This window comes from Triticum urartu, chromosome 2A, assembly GCF_056163025.1.
Source record: "Triticum urartu cultivar PI428250 chromosome 2A, HENAU_Tu73, whole genome shotgun sequence".
NCBI lineage: Eukaryota > Viridiplantae > Streptophyta > Magnoliopsida > Poales > Poaceae > Triticum > Triticum urartu.
The window spans coordinates 211849210-211868701 of record NC_141874.1 but is presented as its reverse complement, the minus strand read 5'-3'; the positions used below and the strand labels follow the sequence as shown (position 1 = coordinate 211868701).

The following is a 19492-nucleotide window of genomic DNA, read 5'->3' as shown; positions in this document are numbered from 1 at the left end:
ATAGCTGGGAGTACGAGTTTGTGTGTTGGTGCAGGAGGGTCGACTACACCGGACCTGGAGGTGACGCTGGCTGCTCAGCAGGCTGAAGAAGTGCTGTGTTCCATGTGTGTGTTGTTTAAGTCCAGTTTAAATTTAGTTGCATTGTGTGTGTGTGCTGTGAACTGCTTTAAATTCAATTTTAAGTGTGTGTGCCTTGTTTGTGACCCAAAGGAGTGGTCTTTTGCAGTGAACAATGTTGTGATGTGTGATTTGAAGAACTGAAATCAGTAACTAAATTTGATCTTAACTAGAATGAATGTTTTTTTCCCGTCAGTTAACTGAATGTTCGGTTCACATATACTATGTATCGACAAATGTACAGTTAACAAGTTGAACACAACAAAGATGACATACAATTTGGCTATACAACAACGAAATCAAGCATGCTTCTATCATACATCAACAAGATCAAATATAATATGTTTTGCTCATACATCAACAACAACAAAGTTCTACTACGTGATCATCAACATAACTTGATCATGCACTTTTTATAACAACTCCATGTTCATGACCATACAAAAGATTACTCTAGCATGCACTACACTTGTTCACAAGATACATCACTATACCAATAGAATACAAAAAGACTAGGTAGCGAACTATTTGAAAATACCAAACATGGATTGTTCGGTGTTTTTTAGACCTTTCATGTGATCGCCAAAATATCTTTTTTGTGGCACGTTTGGCTGCTGCCTGGATGAACTTTAACTCTCTGGCATATTCCCTCTTGGTACCTTTTGCTCATTATGTTTCTTTAAAATTTACTCTGCCTCCTGTTTGTATTTTTCTTCCATGAACTTTTTCTTCGTCCATTCATCATCTCGTCTATTCTTTAGTTCCTATGCTTATCTATTCTACAGTTCCTGAGGTTGCCTCCTTTTCTTTTCCTCAGCTTGCTGCATGTTCAGTTTCTCAACTTGTTTCTTTTATCCTTCCATTATTGATGCCTTGTTGTGCTGCTCGTATGCTCTTCGGCTTGCTCCTCCCATGCATGTTGTCTGGCTAGATCCTCCATTTGCACATAGTGGTTAAATCCTCTCTGCCTTTCTTCCTCCTCCTGCTGATATATAAAAAATTTAGCTTCTTTTGTTATATTTAATACTTCTCTTGCCTCTTCTTCTCTTCGGTTTGTCTTTTTATTTATGCAACAATAATTTTCTTCTACTCCTCTTGTTCTTTCTTCCTCGCTGACAAAGCATGCCTCTTGGCTTCACAAGGGCAGGCTTGGCCTCATGTGTCTCCTTCCTTCTCTCCTCAGCAGAAGTATGATACCAAGCCATCCATCACACCACTTAGCTCCTACCCTTGTGCTATCATTTTTTTGGAAAGGTAATTCCCAGTCTCTCCTTCAACTATACTTTCTAACAACCTTTTTGAACAAATCAACTAAGGAGAAAAGCTGCCCAACATGAAACTGACGCTTTTAGTGATTAGAGAAATGAGGGAAGTTGAACTTCATCTACTCATCATCTGATTCAGAGCAGTCACATATATAATTCTTCATCAAAATTTTGATCTTCTACCATTTTCTTCCTTTTCCCTATCATTCCACCTTGATTTCTTATCACCAGTCAAATCTTCCCACACAAAGTTTTCATCTCCATCCTCCATGTCATACTCACAGTCAACCAAATCTTCTTTTTTTTCGATAAAGGGCATTTTATTAACTCAAAAATGTAGCATCAAGCGGATACAAAGCATTATGAGTGAGACCCGGCCTCTGCATAACTAAGATGCACACAGCCAATTCTAAAAAGTTTGACAGAAAGAAAAGAATCAAAATCGACAAAATGGCAACAGTAGAGTCGTATAGACCGACACTATATATGCCTATGTCGAAAGTGGTGGTGGGTCAATCCGGAGGTTATGCTGCCACCCATGTTGAGAAAAAACCTCCGTAGCCACCTGCTCCAATGGCGTACACACCGCCTTGAACAGCGGTTGGTACTCCGCTCGCTGTAGTATAGATCACGTACGAAGCGAGTGCGTACACCGGAAAATAACCTGTAGAGGAGAAGCATTTTTGTCATTAAAAACCAAATCATTTCTACATAGCCATAGCGACCACATTAAGGCATACGCTCCCACCCTTGTTAGCGTTTTGAACCTATTTGGAATACCGTCCAACCAATGGCCAAAAATATTGGCAACACTTGTGGGCGGATACAAATTTGACGCTATTTGGATGACTGACCACGTAGAACGTGCAAACTTGCATTGAAAAAGAGGTGTTTGATTGTCTCGTCATGAGTACAAAAACAACACTTCTTATTCCCTTGCCAGTTGCGCCGTGCGAGGTTGTCTTTGGTTAGCACAACCCCCTACAAAGATACCACATGAAGATTTTAACCTTTAGTGGAATCTTCGACTTCCATAGTTTCTTATTATTATTCACCGGTATCTCAGAATGCGTGAGTGCATGGTACATGGAGTCTACTGTGAAAGACCCCGTTGTAGTAAGGTTCCAGCAAAACACATCTCGGCCTTGTGTCAGGTTAATCGAATCCAGCTTGGACAATAGATTATGCCATGATGTAAGGCGAGGCCCAATCAAATCTCGCCTGAACGAAATATTCGGCGGGGATGAACTAAGCACCTGCACAATAGTATTATTCTTCTTGCGAGCAATGATGTACAAGGCTGGATATTGTTCTCGAAGACTGGCATTGCCTAGCCAGATGTCTTCCCAGAAACGAATCTCTGACCCGTCCTTTATCGCGAAAAACCCAAAGCGAAAAAGATGTTTCTTTGCCGCCATTAGGCCAACCCAAAAGTGAGAGTCTCTAGGTTTCCAATATGCCTGAGACACCGCCTTTTGGCCTAAATACTTGTTGCGTAGCATGGTTTGCCAAACACCATCCTCAGTAAGTAGTTTGAACAACCATTTACTAAGTAGGGCCTCATTCTTGACCTGTAGGTCATGAATTCCAAGGCCACCTTGGTCTTTTGGTCTACAAACCACACTCCATTTGGCCATTTTGTATTTTTTCTTTTCCCCGTCTCCTTGCCAAAAGAATCTGGATCTAAAATAGTCTAATCTTTGCAAGACCCCTTTCGGTAGTTGGAAGAAAGAAAGCATATAGTAGTTGGTAGTTGGATTCTTTTAACATTGTTGCTGACATGTTAGCTATTCTGATTGAGCGTGCTAAGCAGGATGGCCAGATTGCAGGAGTAATGCCACACCTTGTGGATGGTGGCCTCTCTATTCTGCAATATGCAGATGACACAATTCTTTTTATGGAACATGACCTGGACAAGGCTCGAAACATGAAACTATTGCTTTCAGCGTTTGAGCAAATGTCGGGTCTTAAAATTAACTTTCATAAAAGCGAATTGTTCTGCTTTGGAGCAGCCATTGAGTCGGCGGGTGATTATGCTAACCTGTTTGGTTGCACGCATGGCCAATTCCCGATGAGGTATTTGGGAATACCGATTCACTATCAGCGTCTCACTATTGCGGAGTGGAAGCATGTAGAGGAGCGTCTAGAGAAACGGTTGAGCAGTTGGAAAGGAAAGATGCTCTCAGTTGGGGGACGGTTGGTTTTGATTAACTCTGTCAACCAAATCTTCTAGAACATTCTTCTTCTTCTTCTTCTTCTTGTCCCCATACATGTTGTCTAATGATTAATATAGAACGTAAGATATATGTGCTCCTCTTTAACCAGTTTCCTGACGTAGTTGCTGTCATTACTTTGTGTAGTCAGCTTAAGTCCACGCAAAATGATTTGCATGCATGCATCAACAAGTTGATATTTATTCTTCCTGCCTTCTCATACCCCTAATCCTCTACTAAATCATCCAACATTGACTTAGAAGTTTCCCTAGCATCACAGAAAATCATAAGAGACTTTATTTCCATTCAGATAAGACCCATTCGCTTCATTACCAAAAAAAAATCGGAGTGCACTAACTCTAGGGCGTAGTACTCACTGCCTCCATCTGTTAAACTAGCAAATACAAAGCTTTAACACAGTCGACTGAAACCCTATGATTACAATTAAACACTAGGCAAACGAGCTCAAATTAAACTTGAATTTTAGTTAAAAAAATGTCAAAGCGTTGTCTAATTGCTCACAATTGAGTACCAAAACTATCAAATGTAGTGATTTTGTTGCCGAGGGGTTCTTATTGTATTGTGGGAGGGGGCCGCCCTCCGCTCGTCGTATGCCCTATCACGAGCTGAGTGCGGACGACGACAATGCACTGTCGAGGGACGTCGTAATCCTCGAGGACGACAGAAGAGGCGTTTGGGTGGCATGGGGCTCGAATGAATTTGGGATGTCAGCGGGGATCGTATCACAAAGGTACGGTCGTTCAGCTGCCATGGATGCATGAATGGATTATTTTTTATAAGAAAATAAAGGGGGCTTTTTCAAAATGTGCATTGGACGCAGGAGGGGAAGGCGCACGTGGCAGCACCGCTGCGCTCCAGAGTACACAGGACCGTACATGTTATGTATTTTCGGAGACGGTTGTGATACGCGCCATCAAGTTGGAGGATCGGAATGTGTAATTTTCTCCCTGTAGAAGGTGCAGTTAACTCTAAATAACAGCAAAACAATATAACTCACGATTTCAAAGTCAGCTGACATCGCAGTACACTTCTCTTTCCCAAAAGAAAAATGAAACTGCACATCTTCCTGTGGTGCTCTCCGGTGGCCTGCGCTCCGTGCTGGTAGACTAGAGGCATCTCCGGAATCGGCGCGACGTGCGAAAAGCTGCTCATGCATTCAGGTGACGCGAACCATGGAGGTGCAGTGCGAGCTGCTCTCCCGCCTGAACGGGTACAGGATGACACTGCACGATGCCTCGGCGTCCGCGCTCACCCTGAACAGCCGGAGCGCCGCGGCCTTCCCCGCCATCGCCGTCTTGGCCTCGAAGGGCAGCGCGCCTGCGACAACGTCCACCACGTAGTGCCTGCTCAGGGTGACCCTCGCCGCGTCCACCCGCACCCGCGCCCCGACCGTCCTCGCCGACCGCGCCGGGATCTTCCCCGCGGGCGCGACAGACCGCCCCACCGCCGCGCCGTGGTACGTCACCGCGGTGACCACCGCGCCGTACCGGAACGGCGCGTGGCTCGGGTTGTGCACGGTGACGGCGACGGCCAGGGAGAAGTTGAGCGCCGGCGGGAGGATGGTGAAGGCGGCGAGCTGCGTGTCCACCGCCGTTGCCACCACGCGCGGCGGGTGCGGGCGGAGCAGCAGGAAGTAGAGCGAGGTGGCGAGGGCGGCGCCGAGCAGGAGGGACGCCGCGAGCAACGCGCAGCAGCATATCACGGCGGCCTTCTTCTTGATCCTTGCCATGTTTGGCTGCAGCAGTTGTCTGGAAGAAGCACGAGGGACGGCGGAACTTTTCGGTTGTGGCGTTTCTTGATCATTTTTAAAGTGGGTGGCGTTTCTTCAATCGTTGTTATTAGTGCTGGCCTGTTAGTGCGAGAATTGAAGCTTAGTGGGGGTGTTATTACATCAAGCTCATGTGCCCGTAGTTCACAACAATGAACACTGTTGCATTCTTTTTTGCTGGAAAAAAAATCTTCCTATCTAGGAGTATTCATCAAACATCATGGCTGATGATTTGATGTCTCGAATTTGCGCTAGTATTTGAGAACGATTCGCTGTTTGTAAGTGCAATGTGGATTTTGTCAAGAACATCATCTCTTATTTTTCTCTGCATTCTCAGGCTGCACAAATTCGGAAACATTGTCACACGCGGCGAGATACTAATTGTATGAGTGCGCTTAATTACGTATAGCATATACTGTATTAATTATTTATACAAAACCCTCTAATCTAAGAGAAAAGCTTGTAAACTCACCGAAAAAAGGTACTCACTCCCACACTTCTTGATAGACACGCCGTGTGGGCTCCTCGCACGCACAGGTAAAAATAGTTAACCGACATTAACCGTGGACGTGCAGTCGGAGATGGTCTCCTGCTTGAGAGGGTAGGTGGTGATGCTGCAAGTCACCGTCGAGCTGGCCCTCATTTTGAGCGTCCCCAGCACCACGGCCTTCCCGGCCACCGTCGTCCTCGTCTGGAACGGCAGCATGAAATCCGGCAGGTCGAACAGCTTGGTAGCCAGTTCCTGGATGAATTGGGGCGTGAACATCACCTTGTCCGCCTGCAACACCACCGTCCCGCCGACGGTCTGCGTCGTTCGCGCGCCGACCTCCCCCGCGAGCACCACCGACTGCCCCACAGGCGAGCCGTAGTACGTCAGCTCCGTCACCACGTCGCCGTAACGGAACGCCGCGTAGTTGGGGTTCTTCACGGTCACGTCCACGCCCAAGCTCATGTTGACCTTGGGCGGGGCGGAGGCCACGTCGAATTGAGTAAACGTCGTGCTCACCACCGTCGCCACCACGTGCGGCGGGCGCGGCCGGAACACGGTGAAGTAGAGCGCGACGAAGACGATGGCGAGGACGAGGATGAGGGCGAGCAGCACGCTGCAGCAGATCACCACGGGCTTCCTCTTCATCCTATCGAATCGGCTGGTGCGTGCTCCTTGAAGCCTTTGATGAATATCTTTGGTTTGGATGTCAATGGGACGTAGTACCAGCAAATGAGACGGCCATATGTAGGACGGGAAGTTTCATTGGGATTACAGATGGTTTTTGTTTCTGGCTGTTCGGCTTGGTGTGCCCATGCATTGTTATCCGTGTTGTTTTGTTTGGTTTCTTTGCAGATTTGGGAGCGTCTGGAAAATCTCCCAGCCTCTGGTATGGGGAGAACGGTAAAATGCAGGATGTACGTATAGAAGTACGTCTCGCATGTTATACCTCAAACTAAACGGCTGGTTTGGTTTGCTTAGCGTACAAGTTACATATATTCATGTGTGATTTCTGGGAAACTACGAACCAAGAGAGCAACCCTTGCGCAACTGTCATCATGTACATAACTTTTCCTGTAACTGCATCATGTTAGATAATATTACCTGAGGGTAGTGAACATATGTTTCGTCATAAGTTTGAATCCGGCAAGTTTAGCAATTTTGCCCGACAAACACTCCTCAAATCTTGGGGTTTACCTGGGGAACCCTAGCCGCTGTCCTCTCGGCTCTCCTCCCGCGGGAGAATATCTGGTGCACCGGTGCTTGTGGTGCTACCGGTGCACCGAACTCAAGTCGCACATTTTAAATGTTTGAAAATTTTTGAAAAAAATGTGGCACATCGACACAACATAATGTAGTTTTTCACAAAATTTCAAGTCAAAATTCGAAACACAGCTCCTAAAACAAAAATAACAAATTCAACACTGAATAGTACATGACATAAGTTAGGCTTTAGATTTGGCCCATTATCACACTGATGTCAATTTTGTCATTTTTGTATCTCAAAAAATATTTCAAATTTTGATACAAAATTTTATGACAACATACATTGATGTTATGTCAATGTGCTCGAATTTTTTCAGATTTTTTAAAATGTTGTAAGGCATGCGGTGCACCGGTAGCATCACAAATGTTGGTGCACCGGATATGTTCCCCTCCTCCCGCCTCCACCTCTCCTCACCTCTCCTCGCCGCCGTCCGCAGCGTCGCCGGGCAAAGCTTGGCCGGCTAGGCGGCAGCGGGGCGTCTCTTCCCCTTGTCCTTCGCGGCTGGCGCGGGACAGCCAGATCGGGCGGGGTGCCGGACTAGCATGGGGTCGGGCGGCGCGAAGGGCGGGTTTCTTGGCGACGTCGTGCGCAACATGATGATGGCGGCAGCCTGCTCGCGGTGTGGTGACGACAGCATGGTGGGCAAGATCGGTGGTCGCGGGCGCTGCCGGGCTCAGATCGGATCCAATCTGGGTCTTGGACTTGAACGCTGTCAATCGCCGCGGGATGGTGGTCGTTGTCGCTAACCACGCCGGATCGCTGGATTTGGTGCCTGGAGATCTATGATGGATTTTTCTCTATCCTCCTTCATGGTGGGTTGAGCCCCATGGCTCTGGTCCGTTGCAGGATCCGGAGCCGACGGAGGTTTGGTGGTATAGGATGGGGACCGGAGGAAACTTTGATCGGCTTGTTTAGTCCGGCATCCGCGACGTCTCTCGACGTTGTTACAGTCCGTGGAGGCGATGTCGAGGTCTCTCCTATCCACCTCCGAACCCCTTTCGGACGAAAGTCCAAAATTCAGTCTGGATTGGGCGACGGCGGCGTCCTTCGCATCGTACCCTCCATGAAGGCGCCATCTTGGGAGGTTCTGCTGTTCAGCAGAGAGATGATGTGGGTGATGAACTTCGCGTAGTTTCAGCAGCGGCGACGGTGTGGAGGTTGCCAGGAGGTGTGGTGTTGTTTCTACTGCGTCGATGGCGACAAGTATTGGCGGCATGGTGCGGCTGGATGAACGAGCGCAGGGCAGTGACGTTGTCTGGCGTCATGGTGGCGTCGACAGCTGACCTGGCAAGATCTTTGCGTCAGTACCTGCTCTAAAGATGGTTAGGTGGATAACGGCTGCGGTAGCCTCGGTGAGTGCGCCAGACCGGTGTGTGACCCATTCCCGGTATGTGGCTGGGATGGAGCAACCGGCATTAGATGTTAGGTTTTGATGCGATGTCTGTTTGTTATTAGGTTTGGGCATTCGGTACCCTTGCATCAATGGGATAGAAGTAGCGACAGGTGTCGTCAAGATAATTATTTTAGACTTACTAATGTAATGATTTGTAAGGTTTCTAAGAATAATTAATAAAATTATGATATGCATTGCTTAGATACAGAGGCGGGGTAATCCTTCTTTTCTTTTCTGAAAAAGCCACTCCTCAAATCTATTGACGACGACGTCCTGTCACCGTCACCATGCTCGTTTGCTTCTCCATGCTCGTTTCATTTCGTCGCAACTAACTCCTACATCATTTGGACTTTTCGGTGATGGAGGTGGACGTACGGGCAGACCAAGTCCAGCAGGATCTTCAGGTTTGCATGTAGACAGGACAAATCATTAAGCATTGTTTTGCGTCGCTCACTAAGCTATAACGTTGTCTGTTTCGACGGTTACATTCCTTGGTAGCCTTATATAAAAATTCGAACCCAGGTGGTGTGCCTACCAACTTAGGCCGTGTAGTTTTCACTCTAGAAGGGCATTATCTAGACAGGGGACAAACGAGAACACGTAACAGTATGCGCCCGCCCTGCCTCACCAATGTTTGCTCAGACCGACAACCACCCACCTTCTCAACAATGATCTGTTGTAGGTAGTCGTGTAGCGGCTGTTGCAGTCCCTGTCCCCTGTCCAGATAATGCCCTTCTAGAGTGAAAACTACAGGGGCCAACTGTTTGTTCGTAGCATGTTTTAAGGAGCGAAAATGTCCCTTTTCATCGAGGGGTAAGGAGCGAATTTTTTTCGCTCCTTAGGGCATCTTCAATAGCAACCCTCAAACCGATCGTATATATTTGGAGCACGTAAGCCATCTAATGTGGTTCTGTATCAGTCCGCGACGCGATCCGAACCATGATTGTCTCGCAAATCAAAAACAACCCAGGGGAAGGGGGGGGGGGGGGGTTGCGCGATTCCGGACACGTTAAACGTTGCACTTTGAGCCTCCGGCCCACCCAAAAGGAAGGCGGAGCCGGCACTGTTTCCGCGCCAAAATCTCCCACTCTCTTCTTGCATCCTCCGCCGCTCTCCACCCAATCCCGTCCTTTTCTCCCTCTTCTTCCTTCCAACGCCGACGCACGAAACCGGGGAAGAACCTATCGGAGATGGAGGTGGCGGCCGTGCCGGAGGATCCGAACATCACGCTCACCCGGAAGATCAGCTCGGTTACGCGGCAAACTCGCTGCCTGAAGGCAAATTCCGTAAAGGAGGAGAACCTCAGGTTCTTTTGGGGTTATAGTCGATGGTTCTCTTTCTTAGTTACATCTCTACTGCAAAAATGGACATGAAAGTTTCTTCTCGCCTATCTCCCCGTGGATGGAATGTGAAAGCATGTCAATTCTCTAATTCATAATATTCAAAAATATTATGGTACGGATGGAATCCAATTTCAAATTAGATTAGAAAGATAGAAAGGCCATGAGGATGGGTAAATCAAAATCATTTTTTAATAAGTTCTCCTTTTTTGGAATTTTATTCTTACCCTTTCATTTTTTACAGAATATTTTTCAAACTAAAAAAATACAATAGCCAATATCCCTTGTAATACATATACTTAATTATATCATAAGAATCTTAAGATATTTTTTGGATGGACGATGGCGGGTGTGGTGGTAGCGGCGATCGTGGTGCTCTTGTCGGACATGGCAGACGTCGCGGCGGAGGGCGCGGTGCCCAAAGGGCGCGCTCACAGTACAGACGGCGCGCCGTGCCCGGAGCCTTACAAGCCTCCGTTCTTCTACTTCGCCAAGCAACTCGGAACCCCTTCCTGGAAGGTGCCTTACATCGTCGACGTAAACATGGTGCCGCTCTTCTTCGAGTATTCTTCGCCGCAGCTCGTCTAGGCGCGGACGACGTACGAAGAGCAGATGGGCGCTCGCACGCTATTCGCTGCAATGCCTAGAGCGGGAGGATCCGACGTACAAGGAGGACCCAGACAGGGAGATGCTCGACATCATCCACGACGGAGGCGAAGGAGGAGGATGTGGCTATGAGTACGGGTAGGTGGAAGACTCGGATCCCACCCAGTCTGGCAACTACCAGTAGCAACAATCCTATAGCCAGACGGGCACGCAATAGTTCTACACCCAGACCGGCGTGGGCACACAAGAAGAGCAAGATTGGGCCGCCGAACAACAACAACAGGAGGGGGGAGGAGAAGGAGGTGGAGGACGGCAAGGACGATGATCCGGATGATACAACTAGTGATCGAAAGAAGGTTAGAGGACAAAGCTTCAACATGCATGAGGACAAGCTATCGTGTGATGCATGGTTGGCCACTAGCCTTGATCCTACCCATGACATGAAGCAAAAGGGCACAACATTTTGGAACAACATGCACATTTGGTTCCACAAACAAAAGCATTTCGCCCCTACTCCCACACGGTCATCTGTAGCCGTGAATCAAAGTCCCACAACCATCGATGGTACACCATTCAAGAGGCCGTGTCTAAGTATTGTGGGCACTTGAAGCATCTCATCACACGTTGGCATAGTGGTGCACAAATCACTAAGCAAGTAAGTTGATCACTATCCATACATGCTTAGTTTTGTTGCTCACTAGCCGGGCATGCTTAGTTTTGTTGCTCACTCGTTGGATATGCATTTTTGACATTGTTTCACTGTGTAGCCTTCTCGTACTTGTTTGGTGTACAAGAAGTTGGAGGAAAAAAACTTCACCATCATGCATTGTTGGTTGGAGATGAATGGGCAACCGAAGTGGAGCATTTTCATAGCCAAGATTGCCACCCAAGCCATCGAGGAAGAAAAGGGCGACCCTACTGACCCAACCCAAGAACCGCCGAAGAAGGTGAGAAATTTTTTATGGGGGAAGAAGTGGGAGGAGGAGAGGGAGAAGCGAAGGTGCGGTTGCCAAACCGACAGAGAGGTTTGAGTACATCTTGTCGAAGAAGGAGGATGCATGCGTGAAGCGCTGGGACCTCAAGGAGGAGAAAAAGGCAGAGAGGTTCGCATTGTTGATGGAGGCGACGGACAAGAAGCTCAAGCTCAAAGAGATGAGGACCCTGATTGAAGAGAGGAAGGCCGCACTAGAGGAAAAGAAGTTGAAGATCACCACCAATGCGAAGGACGCCAAGATGTTGACCTTGAATCTGGACTCTTTGGATGTCGCGCAAGAATGATCGTGCAATTCGTCCGCTATCAGATGTTGCAGTGGCTGAAAAATCAGTTGATAGCGGCGGGCAATGAGGACAAGGCGGAGGAGGCCTACGCGGCGGTGACGACACCTTGATCAGGGAGCAGGTCGCTGGGTGCCGGTCCAGCAGGGCGGAAAATTGGACGGACCACCGACTGATATTCTTTTGGATTCGGCGTGTAAAAGCTGAACATACTTATCTCTTTTTGGTTGTGATCAGGCATGTGATCCGGTACTGGTGTGATTCGGCGCGTTGTATGGATCGAACTAAATTTGAATTTCAAGTTGCCCTTTACTGATGAACATATACATGATAGTATTGGATGAAGGAAATATGCCCTAGAGGCAATAATAAAGTTATTATTTATTTCCTTATATCATGATAAATGTTTATTATTCATGCTAGAATTGTATTAACCGAAAACTTAGTACATGTGTGAATACATAGACAAACAGAGTGTCACTAGTATGCCTCTACTTGACTAGCTCGTTGAATCAAAGATGGTTAAGTTTCCTAGCCATAGACATGACTTGTCATTTGATTAACGGGATCACATCATTAGAGAATGATGTGATTGACTTGACCCATCCGTTAGCTTAGCACGATGATCGTTTAGTTTGTTGCTATTGCTTTCTTCATGACTTATACATGTTCCTATGACTATGAGATTATGCAACTCCCGAATACCGGACGAACACTTTGTGTGCTACCAAACGTCACAAGTAACTGGGTGATTATAAAGGTGCTCTACAGGTGTCTCCGATGGTACTTGTTGAGTTGGTAAAGATCAAGATTAGGATTTGTCACTCCGATTGTCGGAGAGGTATCTCTGGGCCCTCTCGGTAATGCACATCACTATAAGCCTTGCAAGCAATGTGACTAATGAGTTAGTTGCTGGTGATGCATTACGGAACGAGTAAAGAGACTTGACGGTAACGAGATTGAACTATTGAAAGGATCGAGAAGAGGTGTCTAGAGGGGGGGGTGATTAGACACTAAGTGCCAAAAGTTGCAGTTTTTAATTTCTTTAAGTTGAAGTGGAGCTTAGGCACTAGTTTAACAAACACAATACATATCGAGCAAGCATGCAAAGAGTATATGAGCAGCGGAAAGTAAAGCATGCAACTTGCAAGTATGTAAAGGGAAGGGTTTGGAGAATTCAAACGCAATTTGAGACATGGATGTTTTTGTCGTGGTTCCGATAGGTGGTGCTATCGTACATCCACGTTGATGGAGACTTCAACCCACGGAGGGTAACGGTTGCGTGAGTCCACGGAGGGCTCCACCCACGAAGGGTTCATGAAGAAGCAACCTTGTCTATCCTATCATGGCCATCGCCCATGAAGGACTTGCCTCACTAGCGGTAGATCTTCACGAAGTAGGCGATCTCCTTGCCCTTACAAACTCCTTGGTTCAACTCCACAATCTTTGTCGGAGGCTCCCAAGTGACACCATTTTAAGGGGTTACACATCCTCTAGTCCATGCCACTTCATTGTTGAACTCATCTAAAACATACTAGGTAAAAGTGTTAGTCCAACAAGAGATATGTTGTCATTAATCATCAAAATCACCCAGGGAGCACTTGTGCTTTAAATCTCCCCCTTTTTGGTAATTGATGGCAACATACATCAAAGCTTTAGATAAAGATATAGAGAATAAAAAGTAAAGCTTTGGAAAGACATGTAACAAGCATAGGCTCCCCCTACATGTATGCAATCATGTGAATATGGTATATATAAGCATGTGAGAGCATAACCATGACAGAGTAGCAATGTGTTACATGTATCTTGGCTATATGCATCAGAGCAAGTGATGGAAACATGAGAAATGTACCTTCATGCCCATGAGTCCTTCTTGCAAACAGTATGTACATCAGCAAGAATTTCTCATACACATGACCATGATGCATATACTTACCTTGTGGTCTTGAGTTGGCTAGGATGTGATGAACCTGCGTAAACAAGGTTAGATAACACAGATGCACCTACTAGCTAGAGCAAACAAAAGAAACCACAAGAGTACCAAGACTGGGATGACATGTAGAGTGAGTATAGAGTACCACGATAGGTATTGACATGTCCCCAAAGAGAAGGATATGCAATGAATTTAAGAATTTTCTTTCCCTTGGATGTCTTGCTCCCCCTGAATCTAGCATGGGATACTGGGAGAAGATAGGGAACAGAAAAACAGAGCTCAAAGAAACAAATGAAATAAGCACATATGAACATGTCTTTCCCCCAAGAAGACATGTGGCATCTCTCCTCTTGAACATCAAGCATCTGGGATCCTTGAAGATTACTCTTTCCTGGAGTATTCCCTCCCCTAGAGATCTCTCCCCCTAGAGATATGATTAAGCTTTGATGCGATCTCTCTTTAAGCTTTGATGTGATCTCTCTCTCCCCCCCTTTGACATCAATTTCCAAGAAGGGTCTTCTGGAATTTGTTGCGAATGGGTTTGGTCCTTGAATCACAGTACAAAGCATTAAGGTAAATGTGATGCTTGCAGAGGACAAGATTCATTGAGTGGAGTTGGATCAAGAATAAAGCAGGAATAAATGGCAAAATGTTTTTCCTGTAGTGAAATCAGTGTCACCGAGTTGTATGCTTCGGTTGCTCCGAAAATCTTCGGTTAGACCGGAAACATGAAACCGGTGGAACCGAGTTCATCACAAAAAAACACTTGTCACCTCAGCTCACTAGACAAATAAGATCTCACAAAGATTTGCAATGAATTGGATGCAGAAAAATGCAGAACAAATAACAAAGAAAAGAAACTAAAAGGTCTAGATGAAGTTTGAAAGGGGAAACAAATATGCATGAGACAAGTGCAAGAACACATAAAAGAACACAAGAGAACTTCATCTAGAGTTGGGTGGTGACAAAGTCACCTATGTTAGAGTACATTGACTTAGGAGTCAAGTGAGATCACTTGATCATAGGTCGTACTCATCGTTTAAGCTCAAAATGGGGTTACCATTTTTCGTTTAAGTATATTGATGTATTCACATCTTGTCGAGTTGCTTTGACTCATGACTTGGAGTAAAGCTACTCTAAGATGGAATATCATACCTTGGATGGCGGTGTTGATCTTGATCATGTAGTTGAACTTGTGTGGGTTGCTCAAGGTTGATGTAGCCCATCAAGAGTTGGGAGCACCCTTTGGATTTTGAGTTCATCTACCTACATGGGTTAGTTTTCTCAAGGAAGAGCACTTGTGTATCCAACATGACAATCATGAAACTCAACATAGAATTTGTCAAAGGATATGTTTGAAAGGTTTCGTGCTTCCTTGTCATCAATCACCATTGTATAGAGACTTGATGATGTAGAGATTGCTCAAGATGTGAGTGAATTGCAATCTCATAGAATTAGATTCATTCAAGTACCTACAAGGGTTAGATAACATGCAAGATGCAAATTCTCAAGACATAAGATAATCATCATAAGAGAAATATCAAGAGATTAGTTGCAAGCTCAAGTCTTGCATGTATCCAATGGAGTTCCTACTCCAAGTTTGAAGCATCAATGATGTTCAATTCACCTCTTAACCTGCAAAACACTTTCTCATCAAGTGGTTTGGTGAATATATCCGCTAATTGCTTGTCGGTGCGAACATGCTTAAGGTTTATGTCACCCTTAGCAACATGATCTCGAATAAAATGATGACAAACTTCGATATGCTTAGTTCGAGAGTGTTGCACGGGATTATGAGCAATCTTGATAGCACTTTCATTGTCACAAAGCAATGGAACATGTTTCACATATATCTGATACGTCTCCAACGTATCTATAATTTTTGATTGCTCCATGCTATATTATCTACTGTTTTGGGCAATATTGGGCTTTATTATCCACTTTTATATTACTTTTGGGACCAACCTATTAATCGGAGGCCCAGCCTAGATTTGTTGTTTTATGCCTATTTCAGTGTTTTGAAGAAAAGGAATATCAGACGGAGTCGAAACGGAACGAAATCAACTAGAGAAGTTATTTTTGGAAGGAAACACACCTGATGGACTTGGACCCCACGTCAAGGAAGGAACGAGGTGCTCACGAGGGTGGGGGGAGCCCCCCCTAGGGCGCGCCCCCTATCTCGTGGGGCCCTCGTGGCTCCCCTGACGTGCTTCTTCCGCCTATATAACTCCATATACCCTAAAACTTCCAGAACGCAACATAGATCGAGAGTTCCACCGCCAGAAGCCTCCGTAGCCACCAAAAGTCAATCGGGACCCTGTTCCGGCACCCTGCCGGAGGGGGGATCCCTCACCGGTGGCCATCTTCATCATCCTGGTGCTCTCCATGACGAGGAGGGAGTAGTTTTCCCTCGGGGCTGAGGGTATGTACCACTAGCTATGTGTTTGATCTCTCTCTCTCTCGTGTTCTTGATTTGGCACGATCTTGATGTATCGCGAGCTTTGCTATTATATTTGGATCCTATGATGTTTTCTCCCCCTCTTCTCTCTTGTAATGAATCGAGTTTCCCCTTTGAAGTAATCTTATCGGATTGAGTCTTTAAAGACTTGAGAACACTTGATGTATGTCTTGCCGTGGATATATGTGGTGACAATGGAATACCACGTGCCACTTGATGTATGTTAAGGTGATCAACTTGCGGGTTTCGTGACATTGGGAACCTATGCATAGGGGTTGACACACGTTTTCGTCGTGATTCTCTGGTAGAAACTTTGGGGCACTTTTTGAGGTCCTTTGTGTTGGTTGAATAGATGAATCTGAGATTGTGTGATGCATATCGTATAATCATACCCACGGATACTTGAGGTGACATTGGAGTATCTAGGTGACATTAGGGTTTTGATTGATTTGTGTCTTAAGGTGTTATTCTAGTACGAACTCTAGGGCTGTTTGTGACACTTATAGGAATAGCCCACCGGATTGATTGGAAAGAATAACTTTGAGGTGGTTTCGTACCCTATCATAATCTCTTCGTTCGTTCTCCGCTATTAGTGACTTTGGAGTGACTCTTTGTTGCATGTTGAGGGATAGTTATGTGATCCAATTATTTTAGTATTGTTGAGGGAACTTACACTAGCGAAAGTATGAACCCTAGGCCTTTTTTCCTAGCATTGCAATACCGTTTACGCTCACTTTTATCATTAGTTACCTTGCTGTTTTTATAATTTCAGATTACAAATACCCATATCTACTATCCATATACCACTTGTTTCACCATCTCTTCGCCGAACTAGTGCACCTATACAATTTACCGTTGTATTGGGTGTGTTGGGGACACAAGAGACTCTTTGTTATTTTGTTGCAGGGTTGCTTGAGAGAGACCATCTTCATCCTACGCCTCCTATGGATTGATAAACCTTAGGTCATCCACTTGAGGGAAATTTGCTACTGTCCTACAAATCTCCGCACTTGGAGGCCCAACAACGTCTAGAAGAAGAAGGTTGTGTAGTAGACATCAAGCTCTTTTCTGGCGCCGTTGCCGGGGAGGTTAGCACTTGAAGGTATATCTTTAGATCTTGCAATCGAGTCTTTTAGTTTCTTGTTTTATCACTAGTTTAGTTTATAAAAGAAAACTATAAAAAAATGGAACTAAGTTTGTCTCATACGCTTCATCTTTTCAATATCTTTCGTGAGTATGATGGAAAGGATAATTGTGCTCAAGTGCTAGAAGAAGAGATCTATAAAATGTTTGGCACTAAATATTTGAATGATGAGCATGATTGCAATGTTGTTAGTATGAATTCCTTGAATATCCATGATGCTAATGATATGCAAAGCCACAAGCTTGGGGAAGCTATGTTTGATGAAGATGATATTTTTTGTCCCTCAAGTTTTGATGAGCAAATTTATTATGATGAAAGCATGCCTCCTATTTATGATGATTATATTGATGAAAATGGATTTGGAGAGGTCATGACTTTATTTTGTGATGAATCCACTATTTCGGAAGAGGTTCCAATTGATTATGAGAACAAAGTTGCTATCTATGATGATTATTGTGATGACTTGTATTCTATAAAGAATAATGATATCCATGAAACTTGTCATCATGATTTTAGTTTTCAATTGGATTATGCTTCACATGATAATTATTTTGTTGAGTTTGCTCCCACTATTATTCATGAGAAGAATTTTGCTTATGTGGAGAGTAGTAAATTTTCTATGCTTGTAGATCATGAAAAGAATGCTTTAGGTGCTGGTTATATTCTTGAATTCATTCATGATGCTACTGAAAATTATTATGAGGGAGGAATATATGCTTGTAGGAATTGCAATAATATCAAGTTTCCTCTCTATGTGCTTACAAATTTAAAGTTATGCTTGCTTTACCTTCCTATGCAAGTTGATTCTTGTTCCCATAAGTTGTTTGCTCACAAAATCCCTATGCATAGGAAGCATGTTAGACTTAAATGTGCTAGTCATATTCTTCATGATGCTCTCTTTATGTTACAATTCTTATCCTTTATGTGAGCATCATTGAAATCATCATGCCTAGCTAGGGGCATTAAATGATAGCGCTTGTTGGGAGGCAACCCAATTTTATTTTTGTCCCTTGCTTTTTGTTCCTGTTTATTAATAAATAATTCATATATCCTCTGTTTAGATGTGGTTTTATACTTTTAATTAGTGTTTGTGCCAAGTAGAACCTTTGGGAAGACTTGGGTGAAGTCTTGTTGATCATGCTGTAAAAAAACAGAAACTTTAGCGCTCACGAGAATTGCTACCATTTTTATTTGGAGAGTGCTATTTAGTTAATTCTTTTTGAAGATGATTAATAGATAAATTACTCAGATCCAGAAATTTATTTGAGAATTTTATGAGTTCCAGAAGTATACGTTTGATCCATATTACTACAGACTGTTTTGTTTTTGACAGATTCTGTTTTTCATGTGTTGTTTACTTATTTTGATGAATCTATGGCTAGTAAAATAGTTTATAAACCATAGAGAAGTTGGAATACAGTAAGTTTAACACCAATATAAGTAAAGAATGAGTTCATTACAGTATCTTGAAGTGGTGATTTATTTTCTTTCGCTAACGGAGCTTACAAGTTTTCTACTTGAAGTTTTGTGTTGTGAAGTTTTCAAGTTTTGGGTAAAGATTCGATGGACTATGGAATAAGGAGTGGCAAGAGCCTAAGCTTGGGGATTCCCAAGGCATCCCAAGGTAATATTCAAGGATAACCAAGAGCCTAAGATTGGGGATGCCCCGGAAGGCATCCCCTCTTTCGTCCACTTCCATCGGTAACTTTACTTGGAGCTATATTTTTATTCGCCACATGATATGTGTTTTGCTTGGAGCGTCAATTTATTTTGTTAGAATTTTCTTTCTGTTATTTAGAATAATGTTTTGCATATTTTATTTCAATAAAAGTGGCATTGATAGCCTTTACTATGCCTATGTTACAAGTATACATGTTGCTGTTTGAAAACAGAAAGTTTACCGCTGTTGCAATAATTCCCTAGAAAAGTCAGAATGTGATAAAATGTTGAAACCTTTTGCATATTAAGCTCTGATAAATTTAATACAGTGTGAATTTTCTTTCATAATTTTTGGAGCTAGGTAAGTATGGATGTTGCTGCATTCTTTACAGACTGTCCTGTTTAGGCAGATTGCTGTTATGTTTGCATATATTTACTTCTTTAATGATTCTATTTGAGGATAGGACTATTAAATATGCAGAGACATTTAGTATGCAATATTGAATAATAATTTTAGTGATTTTCTACAGTAGAGTATGATAAGGT

General features: G+C 44.3%; 2 protein-coding genes across 2 annotated transcripts; both read right to left on the bottom strand.

Moving 5' to 3' along the window:
• Positions 1–4699: 4699 nt before the first annotated feature.
• LOC125535782 (uncharacterized) lies at positions 4700–5507 on the bottom strand. The gene has a single exon (XM_048698857.2). It carries the CDS (start codon positions 5343–5345, stop codon positions 4773–4775), a length of 573 nt encoding a protein of 190 aa, XP_048554814.1. The 5' UTR covers positions 5346–5507; the 3' UTR covers positions 4700–4772.
• A 345-nt stretch (positions 5508–5852) lies between these two features.
• Positions 5853–6519, bottom strand: LOC125535781 (uncharacterized). Its single transcript, XM_048698856.2, has one exon. It carries the CDS (start codon positions 6517–6519, stop codon positions 5932–5934), a length of 588 nt encoding a protein of 195 aa, XP_048554813.1. The 3' UTR covers positions 5853–5931.
• Positions 6520–19492: the final 12973 nt, after the last annotated feature.

Coding starts and splice junctions, on each gene's coding strand:
- LOC125535782 (XM_048698857.2), bottom strand. CDS start 5,345: ATGGCAAGGATCAAGAAGAAGGCCGCCGTGATATGCTGCTGCGCGTTG.
- LOC125535781 (XM_048698856.2), bottom strand. CDS start 6,519: ATGAAGAGGAAGCCCGTGGTGATCTGCTGCAGCGTGCTGCTCGCCCTC.